Raw genomic sequence first — 15768 nt, forward strand, 5'->3', positions numbered from 1 at the left:
TGAATGAATAAATGAATGTATGAATATGTGTATGTATGTATGTATGTGTGCGCGTGTGTCTATATATGTATGTATGTGCGTATATATAGATGTATGTATGCATGTAAATTGTCTTCTATACCAGTAGCAGATCAATTGGTCTTTGTCGTGCAAATTTAAATAAGAAAACGTATTTATTAAAGCTGCCCTTCTCCTCGATTCTCAAAAATGTAAGTAGGGCTTGTGGGTTTCACCTATGAATTAGGTGCAGGTGGCTTGAACGCTGGATGCTGAGGAGCCGGAGGAGCACCAATGGGGCGTTATGTATGTATGTGTGTGTGTGTGTGTATGTGTGTGTGTGTATATATATGTATGCATGCATGTATATATATATTTTCACATGAATTTTGACCAAGAAAAATGTTGCAGGGCATGCTCGTGGCACGTTTAAAATATATTCTTTCAAAGATCTTTGAAAATGAGTTTTTAACCGATTGGTTGTTCAACTAAAAAGTTGTATACGAACGTTTTTCGCGATATAAACCAAACAAAGCAGGCTTAAAAAACGCCCCAAATATCATAATGATGTGATTGTCTGACAGGCAATTTAAAGCTGGCTAGTTCGAATCTTGCGCTAACAAGTTTTTCTTCTTCTTTTGTAGTCATTTCTTTTCAATGAAAATGTATTTTTCAAATAGAAATCAAACTAGATTTCTTTGAAAGATTAGGGAACTATATAAACAATTTAAGTGAATGGTATTCCCAATACGTTTCTCAAAGAAAAGAAATAGTAAAAAAAAAAGTTGTATGCCTGTTTAGCTGTTGCCGCCCCAAGCGCCTTTCTTTAGCCAAGTTGATTACAAGTGAATTTAATAATCTTTTATTATGAATATCCCGTAAAGTTGGCGATTCTATGAAAAGTTTCGGCACAACTTGACCTGCTTGCGTGAATGAGAAGCGCCAAGCAGAGCATATTATTATTATAATAATAATAATTATTATTATTGTGTGCACTGCTTCGAGCTGCAGGACTTGGGAGCAGGAAAGTTATGAAACTCGCAGCAAAGCGGCAGCCGAGCAACACACACAAAAATGCAGCTTGTCTGAAAACTTTCCTTTTCTGCCAACTTGAGGCTGGCTACAACAGCAAAAAGGCCGCCAGCAGCAGAAATTGCAACATGGTGCAAGCACAGGAACTCAGTCAGGCAGGCAACCAGAGGCAGAGAGAGGAGGCGATGGAGAGATGGAGAGAGGGGTGCGCAGGTGGCAAGTGCTCTAAACTGCACTGCCCGCCCTTCCTGTTCCACTACTTTCAGCATTTAAGCGCATTTGGGGCCAAATGCCGAGCAGCCTGCGTCGCGACGCTAATTAAAAGTGCAACAAGAGGCAGGCAAAGGTCGTCTCCTAGAGTCGAGTTCACGTGGGGGGGCGCTTCAAGTTGTGGAGTGTGGCGCCATTAACGCCGCCTGTGCGCTTGAGGTGCTCAAAAGGAGTGAGGGGCAACTTTGGGCAGCTCAACTCGCTCTTTGGCCAAGAACTGGCACCCAGCCCTCTAGCCTCTACCCTCTGCCTCCTGCCCGTTGCCGTTTAGTTAACCGTTAATGGCATTTGAAACTGTTTTTATTGTGCGGCTGCCTCAGCCTCTCGCTGCTGCTGCTGCACAAAAATGTTGCATAATTATAAGCGCTTCCGGTTGAAAACTTTGTCTAGAGAGTGAATTAGTGGCACGGTCTGCGGCGGGGGGCAATTGCAACTTTGCCACTTGGCCGAGAGTCGTTAACGTGAAAAGAATTTCAGGCAGCCGAACTGCCAGCGAGAGAGACACTTGAGCAGCTTGTGCGAGATTAATAAGCCCTAGCCGCCCACTGACCCACTGCTTGCGGTTGTGGGCGTGGTCGTGTTTTGTAAACTATGCCACCAACAAAACAGTTATTTGCACAAATCAATGTGCAAACTTTTCGCCTAAACTTTAATTGCGCGTCGCCGCAAAAGTAGGCAACACAAATTGCCCTCCCCCCATCTCGTTGCCCACCCCTCGCGCCTACAACCACTTCGCCCCACAACAATGGAAATGCATTAAAATTCCTGTATAGAGTAGATTTTTGGGCAGAATTTGTTATTTTGTATTTGTAATTTGTTGTCCACAAATATTTTTGGGGCCCATTCAAACCGAAAACTTGCGCAATCAAAAGTTGTGCCAAACAGATTTGATGCTTATCAAATTGAAAAGTTTATTATTTACTTTTTTTTGCCTACTCTTCTCTGTGGGCTTCATGCCTTTTAGAACACAAGCAACAAAATATCGCATAAAATTACAATTGGAAATGTATGCAAAGAACGTTAAAGTAGACGAAGCGGGGAGCTCTCGGGAATGGAAAATGAAAATGAAGTTAATATTATTACTGTTTTTAGTTTTATGGCTAATCATAAAAATTATCACGCCCACCATGTCGCATAAAAAGCGGCAGAACGACACGCAATCTGGAAATGGCACACGAAATGCGAAACAGCTGGCAATGGAACGGTCCAACACTCGAACACTCCGTAGACATGTTATGTACATATATATATTTGCATGTCTTTTGGTTTTTGGCTAACAAAACACACAAATTGTCGTTAAATTGTGGCGCACGTCAACGAACATGAGCTCATAAAACGATTTCGCCTGCAATTCGCCAATTTGTGGTCAGGCCTTATTTTTGAGGAGTTACCAAAAAGTTGGCCCCACTTTAAGCTTTTTATTTGTGCACTTAAAACGTCAACGTTAAACGAAAAAACTTAACTACGTTTTAGGTGATAAAATTTTAACTATTTTTGGCGAAATCGTGGCGAAAGAGCTAGTGAGAGTTCTTTGCTATTGAAAGCAAATGTTTTAGGTGGAGGGTTAAATGATTCCATTCTATTCAACATTTGTTATCTTTGGTTTTTTGTACTAAAATATATCCAAGGTGAATTTGAGCTGAAAAGTGAGAAAAAATTGAATTAAAATCAATGCAACGTTTTGATCACAAAAATCTATACTCAATTATAAATTCAGGCAGGTACAAATGTATTTCCCAAAAAAAGGAAAAAAAACACTTGGCGAAATAAGGGCGAAAGGAAATCTGGAACTTCATCAGCTCGAATAAATGGGAAAGAAATTTCTTCATTTCAATTGTAAAACTTGGCGAAATGATGTCATATTTCTGGCGAACACGTTTTTTAGAACAGTGACCAATTATTCGGTTTTCGACTCAAAATTCAAAAAGTTTTCCTTTGCTTTTTTTTTGGAACTCCTTGGCAAGCGTGCGTTTAATATTTATGAGTGATTTATCACGATATAAAAATAATAATAAATGCGAGCAACAAAGGCGCACGCACAGGCAGGCAGGCAGGCAGGCAGCCCGGCAAAGTAACGAGCTGCTGCATGGGATGAAAGAAGCCAAAGACAGGCGCGCGGGCAGGTCCTGTAACAAGGCGCATTGCTGCTTGTCAACGCCTTTGTTCTGGCGCGTAACAAGCACCAGAAGGACACAAGGACCTCCGCCCATTGAGAGCGACTCCTGCTTTGATACTTTTTCGCGTAGCTCGTAAAAAATTTGTCAACAAACTTTCTCAGAACTACAAAAGGCAGCGCACCAGTGGAGAAGTGGTTGAAAGGGGAGGGAGTAAGGGGTGGGGCGGGGCGTGACAGTGCTCCGCATAGATTTGTGAGTTTACGATGACTTTTGACGCAGGTCTTAAGTGGCGTATGCGCAATATGTTCTTGAACAATTAATAACGCCTTGTTGTTTCGCCCAGCTAATAAATTCATTTTATTTATTTTATTTTTACTCTGCTATCATTTTTGTGTGCTAATCAATGAAAAGCTGTAAAAGAAACTTTCCTTTTTTTATCGCGCTGATTGCATTGAACTGTGAATTTTATTTATTAAGCATTTTATTTGGCCAGGCGCCAGAAATCTATCTGTCAGCCATGCGATGCTGTGGCAGATTTATGCGACACTTGTTCGCGTTCAGTTTTTACAGCATTTTACCCCAATTGAATTTTTCGTTTTTTCTTCATCCGTTTTTACAGGGGTCAACATGGGCTACATGGAGAACAATTATTCCAATTCGAATAATGGCGGCAGCGTCAACTCACAGGACTCGCTCTGGCAGGTAAAAATGTCCGCGGCTGCGGTTGGAAATCAACAGACACTCGTCCAGGCGCCACACAATCAGTATGTGGAACAGCAGCCCACCTATGGTTACGATCCGCTTACGCATGGCGGCTATGGGGCTGTCGATGATTATGCACCATATCCACATTTGACGGCCACGCCCAGCCAGGTGGGCGATGAATATCATAATTTGCGCAACAGTCAAAATCCGTCCCGGCAGGACTACTGCTGTGATCCCTATGCATCGGTACAGAAGCCCAAGAAACGTGTCGATCAACATTTAGGTAAGTTATCGATAAAAGCAGCTATCGTTTTTAAGTGTCACAATGTTATCGATACTAAGAAATTGCTCGGAAAGTGCGATAAGTGAGGTTGGATAGCATTTAAAGAGCTGTGAAAGGGTTGAAAACTTGAATTAATTTGATTTTGACTAGCTGTTAATTCAAGTGGAGGAAGAGAGCGAGAGAGAAATATCCTATCGTTTGATGATGATGATGAAAATAATGGAAACAATTAATAGATTGATAGAGTGAGAAAGATAATGAGAGTATATATAATGATCAATGGATACCGATCGAGAGAGAGAGAGAGGCATATATCAAAGGAGAGCAGCAATGAGAAAGCGAAGACTTTAATGAAAGATACACAGGGAGAAGGTTATACATATATATAAAGAAAAATATATATAAATATAGAAAAAGAGCTTTACAATGGCATAGAAACATAGTTGCACAGAGAGAACAAAATTAAATGGAACCTAAATCTTAACCAATATTATTCCCAAATAAACCGTGCGTTGCAGATCATTCCTTCCTTTATTACAACTCCCATTTTATATTAGTCAAGCTATCGAGTAAATAATACTGAATATGTTTTGTAAGGAATGAAAGTTCTCACGAGTAAACAGTAAAGACTCCCTATAATATGCACAAGCTGTCTGATGAGCTAAGCTCAAATGGGAAAGAAAAAAAGGTGGAAGAGCAAACAAATCTGACAACTTTCATCGCTTCCAGTTCTACTTATGACACATTAAGCACAGGGGTCGAGCTATCTACCAACTGCTTTCCAAAGTTCCAAACTTAAAAGTTGGAGTAGGGCAACATGCAAAAGGGGTGTGGCTGCAGCGGGGATGCGAGCAACTGGCTAAGGGTCGCCTCTCGGCTTGCCTGGCCTGTCAAACTTACCCACTATGTTTTGTGTGTTGTGTTATGTTGTTTGAGTGTGTGTGTTTCGTGTGTTGTGTGTGGGTGTGTTTGCACTCGGACTTTCAGTTATGACAAGTTAAGCACTTGGATATCGCCGACGTCGACCCGGCTCGCCTGCTCGGGCTCATGCTAATTATGTATGTGCGTCTCTCTGTGTGTGTGAGTGCGCCTGCCCGCCACGCCCCCAACGCAGACCGCCATCCAAAAGCATGACACAGCAATAGGCTTTAGCGATAGGTTCCTTTAGGTTCTTTGGCTCTTTTCTGTCTGCTGCACATCTGACGGTCTCGGCTTAAAGTCTTTGCCAACTTTTGCTTAAAGTTCAGCGAGGCAAAAGCAACAACAATTTTTGAAGCTCTCTGTTGCTGTCAGTGTGTGTGTGTGCTTGTGTGTGTGCGTATTATATTGTGTATGTTTCTTATTGTTGTACTGCCAATAAGACCGCAAGTGTTTTAAAATATTAAATAATAAAAAACGAAGCGAGAAATCGAAATGTTCTGGCTTAAACAAGCAAAACAAAAAGAAGTAAATGCTGCGCAACTAAGAGATATCCTTTAAAGGAAAGATTTTATGGCTAGCCAATATATTAAAAATTAATATATATATATATATGTAAATAGACATATATATAAAATGTACATATGTATATATTAATATTTTTTATACAAAGGTAACTTTTTATACCACAAATCCCTCAATTTTGGAAATTTCTTCAAAAACATTTGAACATTACGTAGGTTTCCCTGTCTGTCGGAAAGTATGTGAACTGATTTTTAAAGATCTTCGTAATAAATCTTTTCAGATGCAGGCACAGTTAGATTTACCATACTGTATGCAACATTCATTGCAAAAAATCGGTATACCCTTCAGTTGAGCGCTTGATGAGTACAGGGTATCAAATACAAGGGCCAAAACGAACGCTGACTGCAATCGGACGGCCGCGGGGCGTATGCGTGATGATATTGCTTCTGCCAATGTTTTTGTTGTTGTTGCAACTATGCGGCTTGTTGGTGTTTGTGTGTGTATGTGTGTGCGTGTGTGTGTGGGTGTGTGAACCGAGTGTGTGCGGTATTTGTGTTATCTTTACGGTTTATGAGCGAGCACACCCGAAAAGTATATATAAAAAAATTGGCTTTTTTTCGTTATGTTGCGGGTTTTTATTGCCCGGCGTCCCTGCGGCAGGACGAAACAGGACTCAAAACAGGATGTGGCAAGTGTTGTTGTTGTTGTTGTTGTTACAGCTTTGGCGTCCACGCTTGAAATTTTGTTATTTGTAATGTAATGTGCGTGTGCCTGTGTGCGTTCGTGCGTGTGTATAAAATGCAAAAACGTATCGCAAATACAACAACTTTGCGGCTGATGTTGCATAACAAAACACTGACCACGCCCCAACCCATTGCCAGGTCAGCCGCCCACTCGGCGGTTAAACGCAAAAATTTTTGTGCGCTAAACTAAGAATTGGGCAACAACAAGAACAACAACTCGCAAATGTCACACTGCCATATAAGCGTCCCAGTTGTCCGCACACATACTTACACACACACACGCACACACTCTTACACGCACACAGCCACATGCATGTCAATAAAATGCAGCCAGAAACAACAAGAACAACAGCAGGAAACGCCCCACGAGTGCCGTCAAAAGCAAAGCAACTAAAAGCTGTGTCTGTAGGTGGGAGGGGCAAGGGAGATTGTTAGCTGGATGGTATAGCGGAGGGGGGGGTGGGTGAGTTGTTGCACGGGGGGGGGGGGTTGGGTTGTTGTGTGTAGGGACATTGACAGTGCTACAATATGCAAATACATCTTCATTACATTGATGTGTCAGCTTATGCACAACTGTTTGTGACTTTGTGTATGTGTGTGTGTATGCGTGTATGTGTGTGAGTGTGTGGCAACATGTTTAAAAGCTTTTACACTTGCCAACTGAAGCTGCAAAGCTGCAGCTGAGCTGAACTGACTTTTGTGGCACTGCAACAGCAGCTGCTGCTGCCGCATCAAGCGTTAGGTAGTGGAGGGGGAGGGAGAGGGGGAGGCCATGGCGAGGGGCAGTGGGTGGTGTGCTGCCCAGCAGGCGGAAGTAAGTCTCTGCGGCAGCAAAAGGCGGCAAATGCGACGTAAGCAAAAAATGTTTTCGGTTTTCTTGTATTATTTTTGTAGAGCAGGAGCCGTCGGTAGGTGCAGGGGTGGGTGGGGAGGTGGTAAAAGGGTAGCGGGTAGAGCTGATTGATTATGCAGACTTTTGTGTCAGTTGCTGGCGCATTTTCGCACATGAAGCTTAATTCATCATTAAATCAGCGAAGCACAAGAGAGGGAGAAAACGAAAAAAGGGGATTAAAAAAAAGATAAAAAACAGATGGAAAGATGATTCCCCAAGGATGATAATATTATTTTTTTTTTGGTATTGTGTGCTTAAAAAACTTAAAGCCAAAAGCTGTGAGAGAAATATTTAAAAAAAAAATATTAATATTATTACAAATAAAAAATATATATGTCAGTCGAAGTTAAAAACGTTACGTCGGAAAATAATTTAAAATTCCAAAGAAATTATAAATTAAAGCTATGATAACATTGCTTTGAATGAAACAAAATTTTTCTTTGTCCATTTCGTAGGCTACTCAACAATTATTCGAATTAGAAACACAATTTTCTAGAATATTGATATTTCCAGAGTTTAACAATATCCACACATAAATCTCTCCCTTGCACTGACAATTGTGACGTTAGCCAACACTAGCAAGTTTTCAACACAAAGTTTTCAAAGAGATTTCACAGAGAACGCAACAAGCAGAGATTTTTCTAATGAAAACACAGTTTTTCAAGAGTTTATATTACTCCTCTCTCTCTTTCTTAGTCTCTCTCCCTCTCTCTCTCTGCCCTGTCTCTCTCGTTTGGGTTGAAATGCAGTAATATTTTGTTTAAAATCTGGCAAAACAAAAGAATTTCTGATCTGTGATTAAGTAAAAGGATGTGTGCTTGCATAGATTGTGCGACAAATTTGAGTATGCATTCAGATTTTGTAGCTGTGAAATAACAATTGTATGTAATATATATTTCAGGACAAGACTCCTGAAGGTATGTGTCTTATATTAAGTCCTGAATCCTGCTGGTTTACATAAAGAAAAAAAAAGAATAGTTTTCGTTTGCGTTTGATTATTTGCTGATATACAGAGCAGCTGCGATATAGTAATGCGATTTAATCTATTTTTCAGAGCTTATTTTGAAAAGTATTCAGAAAACAACTGAACCTTTTTCTGTAAACTGCAACCGACTGAATAATACTCTGTTAATAAACTGACAAAATATAAAAACAGGCAACAAAATCTTCTTAGCTGTGGGCTTTTTATGACTCTAAAACTGCAGCCTTAAGAAGTATAGATTATAAAGACAGCTATGGGTATGATTTGAACTTAAGAGTAGGTAAAAAGTGAAGACTTTCTAATATATAGATAACGATTCTCGCAAACTATCCGCAGCCTGCTGCTGTGCGTGGCAAAAAAATGCTTTCTAAATATCAACGAAAGATATATATTTATACTTCGCATAGAATCTCACAAAGTAGCCATCAAACAAGGTATTAAAACGCGTAAAGAAGACATTGTAAGAGTTAAGCCTATAATCTGGTTAATCGGATGGCCAATAACTCTTGACTTTATGAGCTTAAAAGATATATTTGCTTTGCCGCTTCGCTCGAGTTGTGCCACACTTTCCACTCTTGATAGTGGGCCGTAAAATAGTGCAGCTTTCTTTTAGGCCAGCCAATAAATGTTGCCTCCGAATGACGCACAACTTATTCAAAGCGCCATAAAATCACACAGCTGCCCAGTGCAGCCCCCCTCCCCCTCCCCTCCAGCACTTGCCTGGGGTATCTGCGTCGAGTCGCATAAATCATGAGTCGGCGAAAGACTCGAGAGTCGAGACTGTGTGGCAAGTAGCTGCTGCTGTTGCTGCTGCAGGAGGCAACTGCCAGGCGTAGCACTAAACACACACTAAGTGGATTTGTGAGGCAGCAAACAAAGAGGGGGGAGGGGCATATGGGCGGTGGGCAACAATAATAAGCGACTGTTCTATCTGTGTGTGTTTGTTTTGTGGATAAACTCGGCTGCAATTTGTTTGCTTTCGACATTTTTTGGGGAATTTACTAAAAAATGGGTTATTACGAGCTTAGAGTCCAGCAACAGAGAGACAGGCCGCCCCTCGGGGCAACAAATTTGCATGAAAAGGCCAAACCGAACGAGAAAAAAGCATTTGAATAAGAGCCAGATAGCTGTGCTTAGAGATACCCTGTAAATGTATTCAATTATGCTACAACTTCGGTTTTAGATTCAGCTGAGAGAGCTCAACCGGCTGATACCCTGTACTTTGGCAATGCCAACGAGAATGATAGCTAAGTCTTAGACCCACATGGCTATATATGCAGACGAGAGTGCCCGACTGGCAGATACCACGTGTATCTATATGTATATCACAGTGCATATATAAGAGTTGCTAAACTCCGCCTGTTACCTAACTACACACCTGCTGGATATACCCCATTTGAATGATTTGCAGGGAATGTCGAAATAGACAAACAGTGCGTATGCTTAACGCAAAAACGATTAAGTTGTTTCAAGTCGATTCGATTCCAGAGCTCAGCTCAAGCACGGGCAAATTGAAAAGCAGCAAAAAGTAGTCGGCTGAAGCCCACCTCTCTATGTGGGCGTTGTCTAGATAGGCGTGGCATGTATAAAGTTATGCGCATAATACGCACAGCTCACGTATTGGCCATAAAATACGATAGAGAACAAAACAACAACCAAAATAAAAAACGAAAGGGAAATCCCAAAGAGTTGGAAAATCTAAAGAATATTCTTATACAAAAAAAAAGGCAGGCAAGAAAAGAAAAACATTGAAACGAAAAGCGGATTCGCTTTTTACTTTGGCTGACTTTTTGCCCTGCTTTTTATCCCAGCATTCGTTTTTCTTCTCCGCCGGGTTTTCTGCTTTTTTGGGTCAAGTTTATGCAGATGCCGAAAGCCGTGCAGAATGGGCGACAAAAACGCGCTTAGAAATTTTCGCACGCCGCTGCAAAAAGAGGCGGCGGAGCGGGGCGGGGCGGGGTCGGTTTCAGCATGTTAAAGAGCAGTTGTTAAAAAGGATTTACCGTTTTATATTTGTATGCGCCATGTGAGTGGTAAGCATGGGGGTAGCGGGGCGCCTGCTGGCACGCATTGGTATTTGGCCAAAAGTGATGCAGAGAAAAGCCAAGAGAAAGGGAGAGAGGGGGAGGGCGGTAGCTAGGTGAAGCGTAACACTTTGCAATGCGGCGATTTCGATTTTGAAATTCAAATTCTAATAAATTTTCCAACGATTTGGCACACAATGCCAAGCGCCCAGCCAGGCCAGAGATCTTATACGAACTTTCCCCCCGCCAACTTTATTTCTTTCGGCAAATCTTTTGGCGGCGAGTATTTGGTTTTGGCACAACGGGTGGCATTTACAATGGAGCAAAGAACTTTTCAGGACAGCCGCTCGCTTAAGTATGCAACAATTTGCAGACAAAGATGTATTCCGTTGTCATCCTGGCTAGCTGCTGTGATTCAAAATTAATGCGCTGTTTACACATGTGTCGGGATTGCGATGTCAGACAGAGAACGAGAGGGAGATGGAGAGAGTAGGGTGGGGGAGTAGTTACGGTCAACAGCCTGCGGCATATTGCAGCTGCACTTGGCAAGGATCCGCGTACAGAAAATTAATTTTGAGCTGCCGCAGGCACTGACTGCCCAATGTTGACATTCAATTGCAATTTGCAATTGTTGCAGCAACAACAACAACTCGAACAACAACTCGAACGTCGAGCTGTAATTAATTTTTTAACAGCCACCAGCAAAGCCGCCGTCGCAGCAATCAGTCAGCTGGCAAATTAAAGGAATTGTCCGTAGCTAGTCAACCCAACATGCAACATGCAGCATGCAGCATGCGACAACTATTGTAAAAGGCGGCCAGCTGAAAATTAAAGCTGCAATTAAATAATAAAAAAAAAAGTAAAAAGCTGCTTATGCAAAGGCCTGTTCGATACAAAAGTTCCTTTTTTTTTATAGTATTAAACTGTATATGCATGAAGAAACAATGTGCAAATCATATATAGTATAGATGAAGTACTTATTAGATTATTCGAAGGGTCTTTAATCTTTAATCTAGAAAGACACTTCGAGTAATCTGATAAGTACTGCATCTATACTATATACGACTTGCATATTATTTCATAAAGCATTTCGCAGTTATGTAATACTTTCTCTTCATCTACTTTTAATTAGAGCATTAATTAATACGAGATATTGCCCAACAGACCTTAAACAGCGCTGCAAAGAAAGAAAGTATAAACCCTTCACAACTAGAGATCATTTGGAGATAGCGTGTATGCTTAAGCGAAATATATAACAATACACAATTAGACAAAAGCCTAGAGCTTAAAAACAAGTCCATCTTCTACATTCTTGGAATAAAATTTGTATTCGTCTGGCTGCAAACTGAGTTAAGGTTTTGCTGCCAATTCACACACTTAGTGAGCAGTTGTATCTTTCAACTTGGAAAAGAAAAAATGTTGTTAAATAATTAGAGGCTGCAACTTTAATCTCTCTTGAGATCTGATAAATGCTCTCATATAATTTATTAATGTTCTTCCCTGCGGTATTAAGTATACGCCATATATTGATTGATTAAACGAACTGAGCGTATGCAAACTGAGCGTGTGTTTGAAATCATTTTAGGCCAAATACTCGCACTTGTAGTCTGTAAGCACACACATACACACACAGACACAGACACACACAGCTGCCTTTTAGACCTAAGTTAAGCTATGCAAATCGAACAAATTTCGCTAACCATTTGGCTTTCTCTCTTCTCACACACATGTCTTTGCCACTTTGTCTCACATCAAAAACTCATCAAAAATATATATATATATATATACAAAATAAAAATAAAATTAACAAATACCATTAAATTGATAAATTCTACGCACAGCGGACATCATTCAGGATGTTACGCTCTAACGGAGCGCGCAGGCTGAAGTAAGTTAATGCCAAGGACACGCCAGCGAATCCTTGCGCAATGATGCCCATGATGATTTTCAAGAATTTTGAGTTCCACTTACCAAAAAAAAAAAGCATTTTTTTTTGTTGCTAACTTTCATTTTTGCCTGTTGAAGTTTTTGCTACATGTCCCTTAAACACCGACACGCCCACACAGCCGCCCACAATTCAGTTCATCGTGTGTTTGTTTATGCCAACAACAACAAAAATACAGTTTTTGATTAGCATATACATATATATGTATATATATATATTATGTATAATTTGTTTGGTATAATTTTGTATTTCTGTTCGGTTTGGCTTTGTTTTTAATTGTTTGCGCATGAGTCTCAAGTTTTTGGTCAGTTCTTGAAACTAATTTCGAACAATTTCGTTGCAGATTCACCATATCACGACGTAAGCGGCCTGCCGAACCCCTACAACATGGAGCACATGGAACAGGATGAGGTGCTGCCGCCCCAACAGCACATGTCCCTCGGCTACGATGACAGTTTCGAGGGCGAATACTCGACAACGCCCAATGCTCGAAATCGTCGTGTCATACGCGAAATTATTGTCTAAGCTAACTCTCGGATACACAATAATGAAAACAGCTAAAGCAGCAGCAACAACAACAGCTACACCAACAAGAAGAACAGGCACTTTTATCTAACTATACAACACCCTTACACGCCCCGCACCCCACATCATGCACCATCATCATACAACATCATGCAAAGGTAAAAAAAAATCTCCCCATCAGCATTACAACGAAATCTCAATTTTATTTACTTAATTTTTTACTCAATTTGAGAAGTGGCCATTTTTGAATTTTTTTGATACTTATATAGAGTTTTTGTTGTTTATATAAGAAGGTATGATAAATCGATAACGAAGGGAAAGAATGCGATAACGATAAATGCTAGTTTAGTTGAGGGTACGTGTGTTGAGTTTTATTGGCAACGAATTGATATATACATATATGATATGATATGATACGATACGATATTTCGATAGTTAAGGCATCGAGTTTCTCATTATCAAAACAGCTCTAGTTAAGGTCGTGGCAGCACTTTGTTGACACACACACACACACACACACTCACACAGTCTCCCACACACTCACACACATGCACTAAATGTTAAATTACTTACTTATATAGAACAGTTAAGTACAGTAAAACCTATGCTATTAGGTCCCAGTCGCATTCGCAAGAAACGGTACGAAATTTACGTTTAAGGCATCAAATGTTGAAATGAGCATATTTCAAAAAAAAAAACAAAAAAGGAAAAAGAATATATATAGAAAACAAACAAAAAAATATATCTCACGTGTTTTTCGCAACCGTTCACCGTAGCATATAAGAAGTAATCATTTAAGAGTTGTGGCCGCGAATTGTTGCTTTGACTTGATGCGCTTCTGAGTGGGCTATAAAAGTTGAACATGCGAATACATTTTATCGCCTACTTGGCAGCTGTGTTAGCTGGCGCTCAGCCTCAAAGTACAACTTCAGAAGCATTTCCAACGCATGTTTTAGTTAAAAATTAAATATATTATATAAAAATATAAAAAACAAAAACAGTACGACCTGCCACAAAAAAAATCTACATTAATTTACATTAAACATTAGTTTTAATATTTTAAATAAAACAGAAAAAAAAAGAAACTCGAATTACATAAAAATAAAGTATTGCTTTAAGTAAATCATTAACAAGAAAAACTTTACAAAAATTATTACAAATAATTCAAAAACTAAATAAAAAAATTAAAAGAAAAAAAAAACAAACAACCGACAACTGTGCAGCTTGACAACTTTAAATTAATTTAAAAAATTATAAAAACTCATTTTGTTTTGTTCTCTGAGCTTTCTGTTAAAATTCAAAATTTTTATTTTATATAAAAAAAAACAAAAGCTATTTACATACATTAAGTTATAGAAATATATTTTTATATATATTAAATTAGCGCTTAAATTTTTATAACTGTTTTTAAACGCGTGTTGTTCGATATTTTTCGTTGTTTGTTTTTGCAACTTTTTGACGCTGGCACACGAAATGCAAAAAGTGCATGAAAGAGAGAAAGGCAGAGAGAACGTTTTTTGTAGCTAAGAATTAATTGTAAATACATGTGTAATTTGTATATATTTACTTGATATACAAAGTAAATAAGCAGCGTGCAGCAAAACTTAAATATAAATTGTAGTTAATTTTAAACAATTTCAACATGAATTTAACTAGTAAGCTAATTAATTAAGCGAAACATGTTTAAAAGCAAATGCAATGCCACAACAAATCTAAAAATAAAGAAAAATAATAAATAAACAAAAAAATAAAAACAAAAACCGCATCACGAGCGAACATCCCTTGAAGAATCTTTATTAAATATAAATTATACACTGCAAATGCGAGCATTATATATACACATAACATATATACATCTACTTATTATTTGTAAATAAGTAAAAACATCTATTATAATTTCAAAAACAAAACAAAAATCCATTAAAAATATATTTCCAAAAATAAAAAAACTAACTTACATTCTTTGTATGCCACAAAAATCTTGAAATGGCAGGGAAGTTGGGCTATTTAGCTTATAAACAATTTCGTACGCATTTTTAATTTACAAATTTTTAGTTTATACACATACCTAAATATCTATATACACTTTTTAATAATATAATCGTTACACAACAGCAGAAATTGAATTGAAATGCCCAGCCCTTTTTTTGATTTCTTCGGGGGCGTGTCGACATTAATAAAGCCAGCGACAATAATTGCAAGAACAACATTTGCCGGCTGCATAATGTGCCACGTCCCATTTGATTGGCATAAAATTTATTGCATGCAATTTGACTCGGAAAGTGGCAGCGCCAGCGGCAACACTGGCAGGCAACGTTGGCAACTCTGGCGCCCGGAAGTAACACGACACTTGACATTTTAATTTAATGCCGAGCGCAGCCGTCGCTGACAACGCTGCAGTTTGCATAAGCAGCAGCAGCAACAGCAACAACAAGCTGACAGGCCAAGCGGAGGATGAGGTGCAAGGACAAGTGTCCTTAATGCTAACTCATGAGTACATAAAATCGATTATTATTATAGACATTCAAGGTGTATTGCGACATATCCGAGCATATTAATTACTGATGCAAAGCAATTTGCTTAGTTACCTTTATGGCCAGATGCTTTATAACAATATATGTATGTATGTATGTATGTGTACATTCGTGCATATGATAAGAATTCAGTTTCTGACTGAAATTGCCTTGTCAAAATAGCAAGTATTTCAACTGGTATTTCATTAGTAAATAATGTCACAATTTAAGCTTCTCTTTACTTAGCTTACGCAATAATATGCGACAAAGCCTACAGGGAGGCAGAGCCCACACAAA

The 15768-nt window shown here is 39.2% G+C and overlaps 1 protein-coding gene across 1 annotated transcript in view; it reads left to right on the forward strand.

Moving 5' to 3' along the window:
• Positions 1-13707, forward strand: part of ed (echinoid) — a 115041-nt gene extending 101334 nt beyond the window's left edge. Inside the window, exons 7-8 of the mRNA XM_064684747.1 lie at positions 4036-4404; positions 12777-13707. Coding sequence (XP_064540817.1) covers positions 4036-4404; positions 12777-12958 — 551 coding nt within the window. The 3' untranslated portion in view covers positions 12959-13707. The remainder of the gene's footprint in view (positions 1-4035; positions 4405-12776) is intronic.
• The last annotated feature ends 2061 nt before the right edge of the window (positions 13708-15768 follow it).

The sequence above is a fragment of the Drosophila montana genome, unplaced genomic scaffold (genome assembly GCF_035044405.1).
Source record: "Drosophila montana isolate Dmon_TW-CO22-7 unplaced genomic scaffold, ASM3504440v1 contig_2_1, whole genome shotgun sequence".
NCBI classification, from domain to species: Eukaryota; Metazoa; Arthropoda; class Insecta; order Diptera; family Drosophilidae; genus Drosophila; species Drosophila montana.